A 21,326-nucleotide genomic window follows, 5' to 3' on the forward strand; every position below is an offset into this window, starting at 1 on the left:
AACAAGGATTTCAAACTTGGCAACTTGGAATCTTGGAAGCACCAGAAAGAAACGTTACATCATTAAAAAATTCAAATTTATTAAAATGACAAATATATACGCCATGATCCGTCCATCAGTCCTTGTCGGATTTGTTGATAAAACTTCATCATTACAACATTATTTCGCAGTACATCTACTCTGCGCTTAAGATAAGAATTTATTTCTTTGATATAAATCAAACACTATATAACAATAATAAGTATTTTCCGTAAAATGAAATTTTCATATAATCAACTTTGCCGCGTAAAAATTTAACTTTAAAAATATGGTGTTTGAAGAGAAAAATGTGTCTTTAAGAGAATTGAAAAGAGATGCAATTTGGCGGAAAAGCTTTTCCTTCTCTTTAAAAGAGATACTTGTACAATGAAAGTTGTGTCGGTAAGGTGGTAGGAGCACAGAGAAAAAACCGAAGCCAACTCTTTAGCAAGTTAAGGCAATGTAGCTTTTAAATATGCGAACGCTACAACAAATAAAATAATGACAATTTCATGCAAATGCACATTTATACATTTGCAGATAGCGAAGGCTGCTCAGTTCACCGCATGAAGTACTTCATGGCGCTACGCGTGGAGTTCCAAGGTTCGTGTACATTCGAATTCAAAACAAAATGAAACTGATTTCTTTGGGAATAAAGCGGGCTTAACGATGTTGTCATTATTTAACACGTAGAAGCGGTCGAATATGTGCGTTAAGTGAAGAATAAAATTCTACGCTAACTAATGATTTTCATCTGAAAATAAAATATTGAGGAATAAATAGACGAAAGTTATAAAAACAAAAAAAACTGACTTGAAATTGTTAAAGTGAACTTTAAATGGAAATGTTGTTAAGCATTTGTTACAATGGATTACATATCATAACCCCTATCATAACGGATATTTATAACTTCAGGTAAGATTGCTAAGCTTTGCATTCAGACACTGCTCGTAAAGATTCCGGTGCGTAAAATTTCGCCTATTTAATGCGATGCTATGTGAATCGAGAAGTGTGTGAGTATGCAGGATTATCGTTGTGCTAGCCAAGCTTAGAATGCTGAGAAAAAATGCGAAATAAAAAGAAAATAAACCCAAAACAAACGAAATCTTCAATAGATTGCCTTTAAACTAATTGACTTCCCTCACATTAATAGTAACTTCAATACGCTACAGAGTTTCTTGCTAGTTCTTTGCAAAAGTTGTGTTAATTGGTCTGGTACTTGATCTGCTAGCGATTAACCGTAAACTATCTGAGTTTAATATTAATATTAATATTCGCTGAGCGCATGCAGTTTTTTTATTTGATTTGTTTTCAGGGCATCTTAAGCTCAGGAAAGTTTAGCAACTTTCCGAAAGTTGAAACTTTAGTCATTAGGCATAGGCCGATGCAGTTAATTCAATCCACATATCCATCCATGACATGTCTTTTGTCTTTCAATGATATTTGACATATTGGATTTAACCTCCGTTTATAATTATAATCACAAAAGCATAGTTAGATAAATGAAGAAACATATATACTCGTACAGAGGCTTTCATTTATAAATGATGAAATGGCAATTTTATGTTTACAGCGTTTTATTCGTGAACACTCCGATAAAACATATTCCGTCGTTTTTCTGCTTCCATTGCAACTGAAAGAAGGATAACGTAATTGGAAAAGTTTACGAAACACCATATGTGTGTATTTTGGGGAGAAACTAAATGCTTTGGGCTTCAAAATATTGGCAAGTAGCTACATATGTTTCCAACAATGCTAAATAGTCTTTTTTCTTATATAGCATAAAAAGTTTCGCATTCAGAAGCACTTATGCGCGGTTGTGTACATATTGATATAACTTGTCTGCAACGAAGATTGACTGCTAACGAAACACGCTAACCTACGACCGTATAAGATTTGAACACAACTTTTAGGTACTTGCGTTCAAAATACTTCACGGGGCTTTCATTACATTCTCTCGTAGTAGTAGCGAATGGAAAAGGGAAACGGAAAACAGTAATTAAAACTTTTCGCATTCCACTAGGATTATAAGAAAACTGATAAATGCATGTAAGGGGCGAAAAACCACCAACGGCAAAATACTCAGTAATTTTCTAATATTTTTTTTCACTTCACTGCAGTCTATCACTTTTGCTTACTCTCCAATTCGATTTACAGTTGTAATAGCTATTAAGCATTTTCATATATAAGCATAGGCAAACTTCTTAGTAAATTCCTAACAACTCTTTCTTTTATGTTTATGCAACGTCCTTTATGACAAGTTTTGATTTTAAGCAGCGTTTAATGTAACAAATAAGAAAAAAATTCACTTAAAACATGGCTGCGTGCATGGCAATAAGGCGGTTGAGAATATTTCTATAGAAAGCAGTCACGTGAGTTTGGCTTTTCAGAAAAATATTTATTACACATCCAACTCCCATTTTCACATATATATATATATATATGTATATATACTCAAATGGGATAGACGAAGAGCTGTACTGATCAAAACTCAGTATCTTTCGGGCATTGAGATGGTCAAGGGGATCAACACAATATGAAAATTTGCCTGCATTGCGTTCTAATGAAATTTCTTATTTCATTAATCGGGCTGTGGTTGCATCCAAGTTCTGAACAATTACACATACATCCTCATTACTCTTAATTTATTTAGTTAAGCCTGTGCTTTGGATTTCACAATATCGCAACAATGTACATAGAATGCTTAAGGTTGGGTTCAATTGTCTTCAGTTTGGAACAGAAAGGAAAAACTAATATAAAGGAGAACAGGAAAAAAAAAAAACAATTGAAAATGTGTAGGAACAAGAACTAATTCGAAGAGAGGCTGGATAAATCCACTTCACTCACCCAAAAAATTAACGTAGACAACAATTCCGGTAATCCAACAATTAACGAAAATCTGTTCGAACGCAGAATGTGAGTGTTCGGCCTTTCATTTGAAGCTTGTGTGCTCTCCTTATTCCCGGAAGACTTGCAAAATATTGAAACAGAATAGTTTTTCGAATACTATGTAAATTTAATTTAAAAACCATTTGAAAGTTTTCCAAATTAAAGCTACCTTTCCACGTGAAATTTCATTAGTCGTCTATAAATGATGGACTCCATGTTATTTATAATAAATTCACAAAAATTTTAACGTTAATTTATATATATATATTTGTATATACATATTTATATTGATATAAAGTGGCATTTTTATCAGAGAATTAAGTCATCAGCAGCTGTCGTGTTAACTAACTGTAAATTTTAGATTAGCTGCGGAATTGACATTATGGTTATTGATCCAAGTGTATGTATGTGATTTGGTTCATTTCATTTTTGTTTATTCCGTTTTATTGCTTTCATGTATCAATCGTTTTTCTTTAATTGCGAATATAAATAAATAAATGAATTACTTCTCCAACGAATTGCAATGGCAATAAGCTACGAAAGGTGGAGAGATCAGAAAAGGGTTTTTCTTGGACACGTGATTCGATGCTTGGGCTTTGACAAACGTGCTTCAAGTTCTCCTAGCGTTTCTTTAGCTTAATTGTTTTTCTATTTTGAAAATAATGACTTACTTGTTCTTTGGAACAAAGCTACGAGTTGGTTGTAAGTGGATATTCCCCACATATTCTAGCAGGTCTTATTGGACTAGCGCGAAAGTTTTCTTCATATTATTTTCATATGTTCTCCCTCCTATCACTCACATATATATATGGCCGCACCATTTTTTTTGCCTCTTTTTCAGAGCAGGTACGCATGCAGTGCATAGCACAAGAGAGTTGAGTCAACATGCAAACGTTATTAATGGCGTAGTACGTTACGTGCTTTTCGCTGGGATTTCTCGAAGGATTTTGTGATACCTTGTACGCGAAGGTACATTTTCGCTACCAAATCGCAGGTTTGTTTTGGATATAATCTCTATGTGTGAGCGGTAGAATTGATGGGATGATTTTATACGACGAAATTAGAATTAAAGTAACCCGTCGCGTTACTTGCCATTTTCAGCGAATTGAACTGAAGCAATGTAAACCCAATTATAACCTATTTAATTTCTTTCGGGTTCTTTGCATTGATTTTAATAAAGTTTATTATTTCATTTAATGATAACGAAACTGAGGAATGCAATCAATCGACACCCACCCCCAAGTCTTTAATCTTGCAGGTATTTGATTCCCATTCCAAGGCTACGTTTGTGCCGTTTTAGAGCAACATTTCCATCCTATGCGCCTAACTGTGTATGACAAACGCGCACGTCATGATCCGTCCATCCATCTGTGTCGCCTCTGTTTATCATTATGAATATGTATTTGCCATAAAAACCCATTTTGGAGTGTGTGCATGTCATTTTGTCAAGCCGTTCCATTGCAACCTAATTTCCTATTACAAAGAGGTTAAAGGTTAAAGCCCTATCGACGTATACCTGATTCGATCTGTACAAGTGTTTTTTCTTCCTTTTATATATGTTTATCTACTTTTGCTTAATTTAATGTTTTCTTTTCCCGACTTTTTAAAGCAATTGTAGTCAGTCAGTCACCTTGAGTTTTACGTACAGTCGTTTCTTTCTGTAATATGTAAATAAATAAGGCTCTCATAAAATTTTATTGATAAAATTATCAGCAGAATTAACTATTAGAAAGCATGAGGAGAAAAAAAAGGAAAAGTAACGTAATCATAATAATAATATTTTATGTAATTAAATTAATAAATATGTTTCACTTTTTTTGTTTTCTTAATTATATTTACAGATAGCAAACATCAAATAATTGATTAAATAGATTTTTTAATAAAATTACGCTGTTATTGAAAAACAAATAAAAAATTAATTAAATAAAATTTACATCTATTATCTCTGCAAAGTCGACGCAAAGGGTTAACCAACAGGAAGCAATCGTATGTAAATAGAAATGCATTACGATTGTATGTGAAAAGGATAGAAACTCGAATCAATAATAATTACTTAGAGAAAGTGAAGAGTGTAAAATAAGCGTAACATTTTGCGTATGTTTGAACTTTTATTCAAAGTAACATTGTGTTCCCTGTGTCTGCGTTTTTGAGCGCACGACGACGAAAAGTTACTGCAACAACGATGAAAAGAAAAGAAAAATTAACTTTTCTTTGGCTTTTGGCGAAATTTCTATGGAAAGACAATCACACAAAGTTTATATAAAAAATAAATTACATTAATAATGAGGAACGTGAGTGAGTGTTTAATTAAGTGTAACGTGCAAATGTAAATAAATGAATGGTTTTTCGTTGAAATTACATAAGAAAGGATATATATCTGTCGCTCTGATATCAAGTGATAAATACGCTTCAAAGGACGGATTATGCTGCGGAAATGAATCTGTCTTTGGGTACGCGCACTGTCTTAATTATTTGTTACTTCGTTCAGGGTAAGTGCTTGATGTTATTACTCAATCCGTAAGCCTCCAGTTGTTTTCTTGCTATTATAAAGCGTTCCGATTTTGTTTTGTTTTATATTTTTTTATCGCAGTTTTAACTTTCACTATAAAGGATTTATTTACGACATATCGGCCCGCTTCTTGAAATTACGTTTACAGTCTTAAAATTTCATTAAAAAGAACTTTTTTATTTTACAACATTTTCGTCAAGTGTGACAGCGACAAAACTCGGTCCGGTGTATTTGACCTAACAATATATTTTAGAAAATGTATTTGTCGTTGTGCCCACTGCTTATACTCTGCGTTTGACGAGTTTAAGAGTATTTCCCTAAAGAGGTCAATGCAGTTGACTGGTTAAAATAACTGTTATGATTAAATAGCTCCAACCATTCGCATGTGTAGAGCATCTGAAGCACTTCGCTCTGCATCCTAAAAGAGATGGTTTTCGAAAACCATAAGTAAAAGAATCACATACGCTTATTATTTCTGTGAAATAAGAAGAAGATGAAGAGACAGACACAAATGCATGAATGAACTTAATTTTATTTAGAGTAAGGTACAGCGCGATCGACATATAATACTTTTGTGTTATCGTATATGTGTGATAAACTCAACATGTTATTTAAAATGATTAATAACACACACAACATAGGCATAACTACCTACGGACACAGTAATATTTCTAATAAATAAAAATCGTTTTAATGAATTCACCTAAAATTAGCAGTTGAATGGAATAAAAATAAATATCTATACTTTTTGCGCATTATAAAATTAAATATGTTCATTTTAATGTATAGCTAAGCAGCAGTTAAGTGGACTTTAGTGGTTTCTAAAATAATTTTTGCATTCATTTCGAAGAGAAAAGCACCACATGAAATAGTTTTTTTTTTCAGATTTAATGACCACATTGAATATAATATAAAGTGGATAATTGGTTAAGAATCCTGCCACTGTGACCTAAATATTTGCCCTAGAAGGGGGTTTTGCCTTATTTCAATTATTACTTTATCTTAAATAAATTGAAATTTTTGAAAGATACGATTGCGAACAAGCTTAACTATACCAAGCCGACGAGTTTTAGCTCTTTGAATAGAATTTAAATTCATAGCCATTAAGTATTTTGTTGCTATCATCAAGAGCAAGATAAAGCATAGAACATAAAAAACAAGTAAAAGTTTAGAATACCAGCAGCGAAAGCGAACGGGGAAAACCGTATGAAAGAGTGCTAAGTAAGCATGTGGCCGTATTTTGCATGAAACAAAGGCGTCTTCCAGACACAACATTCAATTACGAGTTGTGGCCTGGAATTTTGTAATAATTTTATTTGAAACCATTGCCAACAATTTGCAAACGGACGAAGAAAAGATTCTTTTCAACCGAATCCTTTGCTGCTGATAATATACGAAATTATTATTGAATGCATTTCCTGCTTTGGACATTAGAAAGAAGAAAATATTTCAAATTTCTTATTTGCTAACAATACACATTGTGTTGCAAAGTAAAATTTTTATATTGGTTTTGCAGAAAGTTAAATATGCGACACATTTTTCTATACATGTATGCAAAATAAAATGAATAAAACCATGTTATGGCTTAAATTCGAGATTTTGATGAGGAATTCTATTATTGTAAGAAAAATATCGGATTCTCATATCATGTGAGGTGTATTGGCAGTTAAAATCACAAGGGATGATATATTCAGATGGGCTGCATTTTCCATATGTTAAAAATCGATCTCCCAAATATTCTGTCAGGCTAAGTAGTCGCATAAATCGCTTGTGTATATGTCTTCTAGACGAATCTAATGGGTTAAGATACAATAGAGATGTCTTACAATCTTCTCTACACCAAGAACAGTTCCTCGATTAATTAACAATTACTCTGATTAAACGTCAGTTGCTCAGAGTCATTAAACTAATTTACGACTTAAAGTTTTATGTAAAACTTCTTCAATCTGCAAACGTCTATTTACAAGGACTACTGCGCTTAACTTTTCATTTGTGAATGATAAAATTTTCCACATGTTTTAAGCTGCTCTGACCCCTTGGCAATGATATAAGCAAACTTTTATCTCACAGAAGACTCCCGCAAAGTTATTCTAAAGTCGATTTCTTGAGCTTTAAGTACTCATTTCGATTGGCGAACATTGTTTCTTTTTGGTGGAATTCTAAAGATTCCCCTAAGTTGCTTCGATCTTTTCGTGACACAACTAGATTAGCTTTCCAATCAATTTTTTGCAAAAAATATTTTCGTGTCCATATTCGCGCTTAAACGATTACTATTTGGTAAATTGTTTAACAACATTGTTAATAGCCGATCTACTTGTCGATAATTGAATCGGAATTTAAAGAAGAAATTTAAAAGAAAATTGAAAACTTCATGAACTTCACTCACTAAAATGCGTATTACTTTTTCCAGGCTTCGTTGCTTTGCGGCTTTTGAAAGTATCAATACCCTCCTATAAATTGAGGGGTGAATCTGTATTTCTTGAATGTCAATACGAGTTGGATAAAGTAAGAGACATGTCTTTAATAAACTCATACAGCCCTAATCGTGATAATGAACCCGATAATTCCCGAGATGACGGATGGACAGTGCATAGGCGAATGCGTGTTTATCAAAGTCAAGCAAATTCACATCTGCAACGTCATCGACGGCAAACATACTATCAGTCACAATCACCTAACCAGCAAAAGAAATACGAACAAGAGCGAGAACAAAATCAGAATTTATATATGCAACAGCACCCGTCATATTATGCAGAAAAAAATGAGCAACGAAAACTATATCACCGCCAGCAGCCTCAGCCAGAACTAACGCCCAGCGAGCAACTATATACATATCCTTATCAAACACCAACTTCACCATATGGGCATAGCATATATCGGGGGAGAAGCTCAACATCCGTGCATGATGTTGTCGGAGTTAATTTATACAATACTAACACATATAGAGGATGGGGTGAAAGCAGTCGCAGCGTAAGCAGTTTCGGACAAATGGAACGCGATAACAGTTTTGCCGATAGCACTGAACATGACGATGAAGAAGACAAGGAAGAAGACAACGAAGAGGAAGAAGGCGAAGCTTTGTACGCCATAAAATGGTACAAAGATAACGAAGAATTCTATCGTTATGTGCCAAAGGCCAAACCACCAAAAACTAGCTATAGAGTGGATGGTGTGCGGGTGATTGTAAGTACACATCTCAATGCAATGCAGCATAAAATATTCATTATCGCATATCCACATATACATATATAAAGCAAACAAATTTAGACGGCATAGAGAGCATCGAGCCGAGGACTTGGGGTTTTTGTTTTTTTGAACTGCTGTGACACGTGCTACTTAATGTAATTTTAAAAGTTTACCGAAAGTTTTTTTGCTATGAATTCCTTGTCCGCGCCACAACGTTTCACTTCACTTTCTTCGGTAAGCGTCGTTAAAATATTGTAGATAAAATGCTTACCAAACAGTTTTATTTCGTAATTAAATGAAATCACCAACGTATTGGCTGCAGGATTGAAAACGTCATCAAGAAGTTCTACAGTCATAGTATACTTATTTGAAATGAAATTAAGTAGGGATCATACCCAGATGATAAGCTTATTAAAATGTCAAAACGTTCAACAATCTTTTTTTTTTATTTTGTCTTTTTTACATACTTAGGAAGAACATTCAGACAGTAGCAGAGTATTGCTGAGAGGCTTAACAATAAATTCGACGGGACTATATCGTTGCGAAATTTCAGCGGAAGCTCCGAATTTTTCATCTGTCGAAGCCGAGGGGCATATGGACGTCGTCTGTAAGTTTCTGAAAAGTTTTGCTCATTACGCGTAAAGATAACAATGTAATTAATGGAAAAATCTCACAACTCTTTACCTTCAACAAAAATAAGACGTTTCTCCGGAACTCACTTTTTCGCGAATTATAATAGCCTAAGTTCATTTTTAAAGTCACGTGAAATTTCATGATGATCACATATATATTTTTAGAAGTAGAAAGGCGGTCTCATTCAATTTTTTCAAAATGCGTTTATCTGTTTGACCAATGGTTAGTGCAATAATAATAAAAATTTTTTTTTGAAGATCTCATAATAAAAATTAAAAATTTAAAATTTTCCAAAATTTTTAGTTTATTCTGAACTGTTTCAAATATATATCTATTCTTACGACAGATCAAAAAAAATAGAATTTAATTTGAAAGCCTTCGCATGCAAGGTTGCCTTTTTTCTTTTCGCAGATAGCTTCGATAAAGATCTCAACACCAAAGCAAAAAGTATTTTATATTTGCTACTTTCGTGTGCTCCCTTATCAAATACGTGTCAAAATGAGAGAAAATAAATCATTGATTATGCCAGGCGGGAAATGTTAAGTCTGTAAAACTCTGATCACACGTACACAAAGGTGTTGAGGCATCTGTTGTAAAAGATGTACTCTGCATCAGCATTTCCGAAGCGAGTTCATCTTCCTACCGTAAACCTGCAAGATGGCAAATTTGTCGACAATTTGAATAAAACTTGGTTTGACTGGTATCGTCAAAGGAGTAGCCTCTTGAGCTTTTGTGAGAGACTTTGTCTCCTTTCCAGGCTAAAATCACGATTTTATAGAATGCGATTTCATTCGGTTAATTTCACAAAATAAACTTCAAACTCAAGAAGCTTCTGCTTCGGCCACAGGGATAAATGTACGCAGTTCATTTTGTAGAGCATCCCATGAGTATTAAAATATTCGCTTTGAATCGAGTCAGATTGCTTTTCAATTCACGCTAGCCACATTGCGTTTGGTCTTTGGTAAATCTAATGTTTCAAAAGATGCGCAATAGGTACGTATGTATCGTAAATACCTCAGAAAAGAAAGCATGACATCTTTCCACAGATTATGCATTCATCATAAGCTTCATTCGCAGTTTTACTCAAAGATAACAAATGCGGGCATAATTAGGCGCATGAGCTTAATCCATTCAACAAATTATTCTCGTGTGCTTTACTTCGTAATGCTTTATTAAAAGCTTCATAAGTATCGAAGTATTAGATATAAAGTGTGCACATTCGTGATCAGCGTAATAATTTTAACAAATTTACATTTGTCCGTCTATCCTCTTGGGCTGCTGTTTGTGGGTTAATGATCGGGGTCGAAAAAGTTTAGATAGAAAGCTGCATTTTGGTATAGGAAAACTTATGAAAGATTCATACTCGCTGTACTTGTAATTGCCCTTTGAAAGGTGAGAGTAAACAAATGATTTTGTTGTCGTCCAACTAGCACCTGTCCGTTACAACTTCAATGCTTATGTACCATTATAATATTCGTGTAATATTAAATTGTTTCTTAAATTTAACAAAATAAAGTTGCCTAAGAGTATAGGGCATTTTCAATTCCTAAACGATTTGGAAAGCTCCCCACAATTCCGAAAATATACAGTTTTTCCCTTAACATGTGAAATTTGTTTACGTATGGAGTACTTGTAATAAATCGAACCGAACCAACAAGTTGCTAAGCTATCGCTAAAGGGATTTCTGCATTCATTGCACTCTATTAGGACGAGCGATACTAGCTTCAGTTGCAATTTAATAGTCAGCCACTTCTAATCCGCCTACGAGTTTTTCGCAACCTAGCATACATGAGCGACTAAAATGAATACATGAATATTAGTTTTGCATAATAATAGTTGGCTAATTAAAAGAAAATACATAGTTTAAAAATATTCCAGTGCTTATGTCCATTATTTTTGGTGATGGAAAATAATTGCTTCTTGATTTTCAAATTACAGATCTTCCACGGGATGGTCCTTACATTAGGGGGCAACAATCCCAATATCAAATTGGAGAAATACTAGATTTAAACTGTACATCAGGGAAATCACATCCTGCCTCACATTTACAATGGTTTATAAACGACGAAGCGGTAAGTGCTAAACATTCCCAAGGTATGCGAAAGGCGCAAAAATGGTGTATTAGTGTAGCGAAGTTTCCCACGATCCTCCAGCTCTTGTTTTTGTAAATTAGGATATAAACAAGAACACTTTCAATCTTTCAAATTTTCGAAAGTTTCCATTTATGGACGCTTTTCCTATTTCGATTAAATTAAATGGTCACCTCAGTTAAGCTTCAAATTTTGAATTGAAAATCAAATTTTACTTTCCGTAACTTACTTTCTGTTGCCAGGCAAAGTTACCAAGCGTAGGAAAACTATTGTAATAAACTCCATTCCATGGTACATTCTCATGAGAGTTAAGTACTAAATGCTTAGTTTTTATAAAAATTGCCACAAATTAATAGAAGTGATTGCTTCATTTAACTACACATTTCAAATTAAGTGATCCTTAGAAGAAAATATTACCAAAATGATTGCAGAGTTGAGCACATAGGCCATCTCCTTATGTTGTTCTTTTCATTTCAGAATGGCAGCAAAGTGCATGTGAATGTACAGTTGGTTTTGCTGATGAAAGGTCATTGATATCATAAGGAGATAGGTGGGGAGTATCAGATATCGAATACACACAAACATTTATTGTGTCTGTACTCCTGAAACTTTTTATAACGTACTTTATGTCTTATAGTTTCACTTGATTGTTTCATAAGTAGACGGAGCGTTACGTTTACATAAAGCAGTTTTTAGTTTTCGATATGCTTTTCAATATTTTCATTTAATTTTGATTATCAATTTCCCTATTTCGTGACACTTGCAAAATATATCTTAGAAAAACTGCTATGCTTGCTCACCAGGCAACCGTAAAAGTGTAATACATACATCAGTTGAAAGTGTGTACGCGCGTGTGTGAAATCAAAGTATTTGTATTATTTCTGATTTATAAAACTGGTTTACTAGGCGAATGAGTTCTTTGCGATTTAATATTTAATTGTTTATCATACGACCAGTTAATGCACAAAATTAAAGAATTCTTAAAAAGTCGTTTTTGGTTTTTTTTCTGCTTAGCTACTGCAGAGAGATCATGGATGTGTTATTGTTCCTTTTCCTTTAGTTTGCAAAGATAATATCTACCCACCGAAAATTCTACTACAAATCCAAAACTATGCTTACATACTATCAGTGTTAACTGATTTCCGGAGGTAATTAATTTAGGTGAAGCTATGAAGTAGTGAGCAATTCGTTTCAAGTCAAATGGATTTGAAATCTTTCTTATAGGAGATCACGTTTTCTTTTGTTGAATATTTGCTAATAGATTTCTTTATACAGATATGTGCAGAGAAAATCGTTGAAGTTTTATTATTGCCACGATTTATTGTCTCGTCTTTGTGTATTTATGAATGTCGTTACGATTCGCTGTAAATGAAAATGCTTTATACCTGATATGTATACAACTCAAAACGTAACAATAAGCAGAATGCAATCAGACATGCTGTTGGTTTGTCTCGGTTTGATATTAATCAACTTCTTCCACACATATCCATACATATTATGTAAGTGTCCTACTGTGCGTTAGAGACGTAAATGAATTCATATCGTTTCATGTAGGTTGAATAAACATTTTGTGCTTTTACTATTATGTAGCTATTGGCCCTCATCATTGTGCTCGTCTTCCGATTGTTTTGATGACAATCAGGTGATTCTTGTAATTGTGAAATTGTGGCTTTAGCAAACATTATATGTAATGCATAAATATTATCCATGAACTCAAGGTGCATTTTTTAGCTTGATTGCGTTCAACTAATAATCTAAGCTAATGTGCTTACGATTTTTGAATAAATGCCAAAGAATTAATTTAATTTCAATTCACCCTTAATTATTGCTATGCCCTTACTCTTTGTGACATTCAAATTCATTTCAAAACTATCGACGAACAGTCTTAAGAAAAGCGCACGGCGCCAAATACTTTCGAGAAAACAAAATTAGTATAAAAGAAGTACAAGAATTATAGTGAGCCACCGCCAACCATTAAATTTTCTACATCACCTTGCAGTTATTTATATAACAGCTTTTCAAAACAAGGCGTCGTATGGAAGGCGTTCGAAGCTTGGGTGGATAGATAGGCTTAAATCGATTTAAAAACTTATTCGAAAAGTGTGTCTATCCCGAGCCCTTCCATGTTCATGTATCAAAAGCGCTGTAGGGAGGCGGAAGATATGGATTATTACGAATGGTTCAATATGAATTTTGTAGGAAACCCAGATGTGATAATAAATATGCAATAAGTTTCTCTTACCGTTCGCGAGCTATTCAAAGGTTTTATTATCTGAATTTCTGCTTCACCTTCGCATGCCCGTAAGAGTGCGTTTAATCACTGAGGAGAAGATTTTCTGAAAATCACCTTAAAAGCAATATAGTTCTCCTACCTGATTGAAGCTTCTTGCTTTTAAACAATGCTATTATCTCGAAATTCGAAAGCGTACCTTTTCGTGTTTACCTTACCGGTTTGGTAAGTTTCTACTGTTGTTGTTCTTCTTCTTCTCCTATTTTTTCTTTTTCTTCTTCTGTTATTCAGCAAACCAACAACTGTTATTATTTAGATTTGCTTGAACAATTCCTCAGAGAAGCCATTTGTATCCTTAATGACAGTTGTCTAAAGTAAATAATTTAAGCAGCAGAAAAAAAAAAAGAAATAAAACATAGGGGAAAAGGAAAAAGAAGGAAAAGATATGAAAAAATGTAAAACAATGAAATTCCCAACGAACTGTTTAAAAGTTAAATGTTTAGTATGGAATTTGAAGTAACCTGATGCTATTTATATTTTTCAATTTTTAAAACAAAAAAAGTTGTTTACAAAGTTGTTTACAAAGTAAGAGAAAATTATTTATAGTTAAGAAAACAGAACGAGCTCAGAACGCGATTTAATATACCATTAGGATGGGCACTGTTCGTCTTTGTCGACTTGTAATATGACACATTTAAGGTGCATGCCGAGTTATTATTAAATGCGAAAAAAAAGAAAATTCCAAGAATATTGAAATATTCCAGTAAATATGGGCATGTGGGCAGTGCAGCCGTGTTCTTTGAAACGTTTAGGTCAATTTCAAATTCTTTCGCAAATTCTTAGGCGATCTCTTCACTTTCGCTAACGGGAGAATGTTTGCCGCAAATACTGCAAAGTTACGCAAACAGACAGATGGACAGGCGAACAGGCGAACAGGCAGACATGTTTAGATGCATTTAATGTAATGTTGTAACTGGCCAAGAATTTGTATATTTTATGGAGTTTTCGCAGCTTGCTTCTGCGTGTTATAAAGGTATTGAAAAACGTATTGACCTTCCCTGCTTCGGTGATGGACGTAAGAAGAAAGAAATCGTTTGCAAGTTCACCACTAACTGAAACTGTCAGCACTTGTCGAGAATACAAAAGCCGACAAAATATTAACAAGAATTCTTGATGATTCTCTGCTCGTGTCGTATTTATATATTTATATGATATAATGGGTGCGCAAATAAAAGAAAATCTATTTTATTATGCGCTTCAGTGATACTTAAAAACACTTTCAAGTGTTTAAACGTTTAAATATTTCGTATCCAAATAAGTGCAAAACAAGCGATGTAAGCAGAGAGACTGCAGACTGTTGCGTTAATGCTCTAGATGTATGTAAAATTTCCACTAGAAGCACCTAAAAGCATTTTGTTAGAAACATTCGTGCATATGTACATATACGATTTGCGTTGTGTTGAGAATGTAAACCTGATGCGACACATAAACGTAAAGGTACTTATTTTGCACTTAATATTTTTTTGCCTTGAAAATTGTATTGTGGAGTGAATAATCAAAGGGTTTTCTTCACGCAGCATTTCCACACTCTTGCATATAAATGCACTTATGCACTTTAACAGATGTCGAGGTAAGAATGAATACATAAGTAAGTACGATAAGTTTTGAGGCGAATCCGGGATACTCAACAGTTTAACTAAATGTACAGTGCTTTGCACTTTACGCTTTCCCTGCTGTTATTGGACTTATCACATACATGAGGTACGCCTACTTTCACTAAGAAGCAATTTTTTTTTGTAGAAGCTTGATGCGATGCGCTCAACGTATTCGTATGAGTTTTATAAAAGCTACGGACAAAGATATATTTTCCATGTAAGGAGCCATCATCATAATATTCACTTTTGCCATTAATTAGAGGTTATTGATGAAATACATATTAAAATTCTTCGTCATTGTTGCATTCCTTTTGTTTTGCGATTTTTGCGAGTGACTTTGTGCGCAGATTGAACTCATCTTCTCGCTTCGTTAAATGTTCCAAAAAAACAGTCGTATGTAGGCCAAGTTTTGGATTTCTTCCTAAATGCGTAGGATCGAATCGATACATGATAGTTTCACGAATGTTCCCTAGGACTCGCAAAATAATAACCAATGATTAGTTTCTCTTCATTTAAACGGTGACTACACAGACGGATATGGTTAGATTGATTCGGAATTTTTCTATAATCATTGACGCCTCTTAGGTACATTTCCAGGTGTTACAAACGGAATCATAAATTTGGTGTACCGACACCATTTCGATTATTGATAAAAAAATACAATGTCACTGCTGAAGATATCATTAATTCTCTTAAAAGAACGTGCATTTGCATGCTTGTCAAGTAGCGCATGTCGATGATGATAGCATGAGATTTTAAAATCATTCTCTACGAAACTTTATAGAAATACACTGACTTTATAGAATAAATGACGTAATGGCATCAATTTGTTCAAGCGAACCGCTTTTAGAAAGAAGCACATAAAAGAAATCAGTCGCCAGTTGTGCTCAAAGTAAAACTTATCCCAACCCGGCCTGAATCAATGTTGAATAAATTTCATATACTCTTACATATACATGACATTGTCGACATATATTAGAATATATATGTAGGCTGTTTGAGGGCTTCGATGAATAAAAAGCCACATCTATGGATAGATGTAGAAGAAAGTAGGTAAGTATTTATGTTTATGAGTATTGCCGACGATTTCAAATCAGTTTTCCAAAATACTTTCTAAAGTATTAAGATTAAGAGTATTTTTAGTATTTGACCAATCCATTTCGCTGTCCGGCCCGTTTTCCCTGAAAAGGCACTTTTCGCACCAATTAATAGTAGCTTTAGATAAATTTCCCTCATGCAGTTATCTATTCCTTTTATTGTTTTGCTTAAAAACTGCTACAAATATGAATAATTGAAACTGACTCATTCATTTATTATTAAAATGGACGCCAACAATTTAGTATGAATTGAAAACTGTCTTCTAATTGAATTTTTTTTTTTTTACTTCCATAACTTCCCTTTAAAAGTGTCAGTTTATTTTAATTTTTATAGAAATTAATATAAAAATACATGGAATCATTTTTTTTTATCCTTTTCACTATACAGCAAAAACTATCGAGATTTTAAAATGTTGTATATATAACTTAACTACAGGCTTTATATTGTAGCCATAAACTAATTTAATGGAAACATTGAGTGTTTTTTTGTTTTCAAGCAAAAATAACTTTAAAACTACCTTTCCGTCCGAACACGCATTTGCTTCACAATTTTCCCGTTCGTTCCCGTTTCTGATTCTGTCAAAAGCTTGGTTCACACAAAAGCTGCTTATATTTCATATCGCTACTCAAATATACGTTATCTTCTGCCTGAGACTAAAATAGTCTTAAGCAGCGGATAAACAGTTATTATTGGCGACACTTTCAAAAATTTGAAAGAATTCTTGGTTGGAAGAAGTGACTGCACTGACAATAGAAACCTGATTGAATAATTTTTAGTTACCTTACACGCTCACAATGAAAACTTTATCTTTTGATTTCGTCCCCTTTTTTATCTGTGTAATTTATAAAGAACTCGTACTTTACTGAATACGCGATAATAAGCATAAAAATAAGTTCTCCATGTAGCGTTAAAATTACGGTTAATGCAATTCTTTGCAAAAGTGGTTTTATGCTATTCTTCAAAAAACTACTCATATATACGATCGCTTATATCTTGTTTTTTTTGTGTTATTTTTTGTGTTTGCACAGGTTGTTGAAAAACTTAATTTAATCAAATACAACGACACGATTCATCGTCATGGCCTCATAACGACAACACTAGGCCTAGAGAAGATGGTTGAAGCGGGGAATTTCCACAAGGGAGCTATGCGAGTGAAATGTGTTGCCAGTTTGTCGCCGGTACTATGGAAAGGCGACAAAGAAAGTGTTTTGCAACGTCGACGACCAGGCTTAATTGACAATCGAGAAGCCATGTTGTTAGGTAAGAAAATTGTAGCGACTCCTGTTTGCGTATGTAAGCAGAATTTCTTTGATTTATATTTATTTGCAAATGTGCTTAGAGAAAGGGAGAATAGTGCGCACACAGATGCGAGCGGATGTTTGATTTGCTATTATACAGAACGTTATACCCTCATTGAACAGTTGACATCCACTTTCCGTTGGTGTTGAACACAAAAACATGATCAAAGGAAACAAATAAGACAATTAAAATTGGTCGAGACCAACGCTTTTCTACCCATCACCGTTTACTCCAAAAACAGACATAATAAATAAAAAAACAACATTCCTATGCTTTATAATAAGGGGCGGGCGCAGTTGATTTCCTCTGTTTTCAAAATAAATGCTTTTGTCGTAGAAGCATGTGGGCGACGTGGGCGACGTGGGCGTTTCCTTTGAAAAGTTTACATAGACGCCCAGACGGACAGACGGCTTAAATCAATTTGGAATTTATATCTTTTGTGGGATCAGTGATTCCTCCTTCTGGGCGTTGCAAACGTTCGACCACACACTTCACAGGCGAGTTTCTATTCCACTCTCCTCACTTCTTGCTTGGAAGTGTAAAAGGACATGCCCTGGCAGCCAGCACAAAATGAATTTCAGATATATATGCACTATGCCTTACATAACCTAATTTAAAAACTGCGACCACATTCTTCGGTCGGTTTTGAATTTTCCATTTACGTTTTGGAAAGGGAGAATTTAACCTTCCAGTATCAGGGAAAATTATGAGTAATTAAAGAACACTTTTTCCGATAAGTTTAAGAAAACATAATTATAGAGGTTCCTTTTTATTATTATTATTATTATTATTATTATTATTATTGTCAAGTTAGCCAGAGAAATAAATTGCAAGACTTAAGTACACCTTACTTGAGATTGAAATACGCGATCATTGAATTGTTAGTCGAGGTATGACATGATAATTTTGATTTCAATCCTCATGACCTTCGAATTGATTATATATTCGGCTTACTCAATGATAAGGAAAATATATATGTAAACGTATTTTATAAATTTTAAAAACTTTTATCGATTCATTTCTTTTTCGATATTTCTCGACTTTGTTTACAGTTCACAGTTCAGCGCCAAAGCGTAATAAAATCGATGGTTCGCTGGCACTATTTGTTGTTTTGACTATAACGGTATTTCCAAGAGAATTTCATCGACTATCGCTGCTGCTTACTATATTATAATGAATTCGAACGCATTTCTGAAATGTATATAAATGATTTACATTATACATCGTGAAATATCTATGATACTCTTGCTTATGTCAAGTAAGCGATATCGAAAATCTCTCATTTAAGCTGAGAAAGTGATCTATATGTTAATTAAAAACCAAAGATTTTTACAATTATTAAAATAACTTTTCAAACATAAGGATATGAACAAAAATAGCATAACGACGAGTAACTTATACATGTTTAAACAAATATAATGTTAAAAGATTTAGTTAATATTTTCTTCGAACGCGGATTTAATTCAATAGAACTTCTTTTGGAGTGGACTTTGCTCTAAGGTCTAAACAGTGGGTGAAAGTATAAGAAAAATTTCATAGTTTATAATATCGAAAATCTCGATCCTAAACACTGCCTAATTTTTTTTTAATGGATATCAATAATCCCCTTTTAAAAATGTCTAACCGTGAAAGCGGTTGGATGTAGGTTGTATTCCATTGAAAAATATCAAAAATTGTATAAATACGCCTATTTATATATAGTGGCAGCCTGTAATAATATATTTTAGAAGATTTGATCAAATCTGTACAAATTTAAGTTTCAGCTGTGCAGCTAAATATTTCGTCTCTAATCAGTTTTCAGCATACACATGCAGCTTCTTTTCTCTATTTTTGTTTTTCTAAAGGAGCAGCTCATAAAACTGGGTCTCGATAGTGCATCCTTCTGGTGACTCTTATTTTTTAGGAAGGTGCTTACCAGCTCGTTTTATAACCACATATGAGCATTCCGTCAATTGGTTGGCATGTTACGTAGTCTAACTTTTTCCAAAGGCATTCTAAGTCAGAAAGTTGCAATCATGAAGAAAGCCCGCTTCATGAGAATAGCTCATAACCGATACATTCGGATTATCGCTGCTCGCGTATGGTGATGGTATGATCTTCATTTTTTGTGCCTGTCTGCGCTCAAGCGGGATGACGAAATCTTACAATAAGGATAGGGAAACCTAGTCCTATTGTAATATGTGGCATTAATTGGCTATCATGGATATAAAAATATGTTTTTAAAATATCACATAACATATAGGACGTCAACAAGAGGCATAATCCTTAGGTAAAACCTTAGGCATCCGATTTGCAAATGCGAGTCGTTGCCCAGTACATACCAACGATCAGCAATTAGTATATCGCCCATGTGCACGTAAACAGTGTAACACTTTCATGCATTACTTTTAACTTTTCTGTTATATATATATATAGATATATATATATATATAATATTAGATTAAGTTAGGCAAGTAAGCGTTGCTTAATTGCTGGGCAAATAAATGCATTTATAGTTACGTAAGATGAAACCATGTCAAATAATATAAGATGTATATCAGTAATTTTGGTAATTTATGAACCTATGTGTATATCATCCCTTATACAAGATGCCTATGAAGTATCTTTATTATATATATATACAAAAAAAAGACCATTTATAGAGAAAAACATACTTGTTGTAAAATTAAAAAAATTGAGTAAAAAATAAAACTTAAACGTAAGCGAAATAAAGTGTTTTTTTCGTTACATTTTATTGGAAAGGGCACTAAAGAAGAAGAAAGCTAAGTGGCATTCTGAGGAAATATTTATGGTAAGTTTTCTGTAATTAAAAGCGAGTTGTTCGGGATCATTTTTATATGAAGTTTTTCAATGACTTTCGGACCGATATCCGTTGCTAGCCAAACGATATTGAGCAAAGCAAATTCTTTCTGAAGCAAACATCGATTTTTAATGCTTTCGAATATATCTGAAGAATTGTATACATTTGACATATCTTCTATGTATTAGGATATAAAAAGTTGTATTTATTTGAACTGATAAACATTTTGTTACATACATCTATTGTTCAGTGGCTCACTTAACACCTTTGCAGCTCGCACATTAGGTTGTCTTTTGCACTCAATTATGTCATATGTACGGTCATAATAATTAGCTCTCTGGTTATGTTAACTCACTTTCATTTTTGCCCGCCTAAGTCCAAGAGTTTTTCCAGCTTCGACCGTGTCGAAGATATATATTCTTAATATCCGTTCCATTCGTTCTTATGGCTTTATGAGTTGTCCTTCCTAGCTCGACATTAACACCCTGTGCTCCTTTCTCGCAGCTAAGCTGATATAAAAGGGTGCGGCTGTTAGTAGCTTACCAGATTTGTATTAATTGGAATAGGTTCGTTTCATTTAATTATGCTTCACGCAAGCATTACGTTCTCCTCAGTTATTGCAACCTGCAGCTTGCAAAATATTTACCTTTTTTATCAAGAGGTGCTTTTCATAAATCGTGACAAAAATGCGCGATTTTCTACTGTGTAAAGTTAGTATAATTCTTAGTAGTAATACTCAAAGTTTTAACGCCTTTGAAATCTTTGGAAGTTTTCGATTCGTATCCTTACGTACTTACGTACGGAGATAACGTTTCATGCCTATTTCAAAACTTTTTTTTTCCCGTTACTGTGTAAAAGTCACTATTGACTCCTTAGGTACCTCTCTCTGATATTTATAGGATTTTTCATAAAAGTTGCT

The 21,326-nt window shown here is 33.7% G+C and overlaps 1 protein-coding gene across 2 annotated transcripts; it reads left to right on the top strand.

Moving 5' to 3' along the window:
• Positions 1–597: 597 nt before the first annotated feature.
• On the top strand, positions 598–20,149 carry LOC119635072. Of its 2 annotated transcripts, none has more exons than XM_038029625.1 (6): positions 598–933; positions 7,827–8,599; positions 9,074–9,209; positions 11,174–11,307; positions 17,337–17,568; positions 18,660–20,149. In XM_038029625.1, the coding sequence occupies exons 2-6, from the start codon at positions 7,931–7,933 to the stop codon at positions 18,779–18,781; spliced, it is 1,293 nt and encodes a 430-aa protein (XP_037885553.1). In that variant the 5' UTR covers positions 598–933; positions 7,827–7,930; the 3' UTR covers positions 18,782–20,149. The 2 variants fall into 2 exon arrangements, with proteins under 2 accessions (XP_037885553.1, XP_037885552.1); XM_038029624.1 differs by lacking the exon at positions 598–933 and adding an exon at positions 4,799–5,396.
• The last annotated feature ends 1,177 nt before the right edge of the window (positions 20,150–21,326 follow it).

This window comes from Glossina fuscipes, unplaced genomic scaffold (genome assembly GCF_014805625.2).
Source record: "Glossina fuscipes isolate IAEA_lab_2018 unplaced genomic scaffold, Yale_Gfus_2 3, whole genome shotgun sequence".
Taxonomy (NCBI): domain Eukaryota; kingdom Metazoa; phylum Arthropoda; class Insecta; order Diptera; family Glossinidae; genus Glossina; species Glossina fuscipes.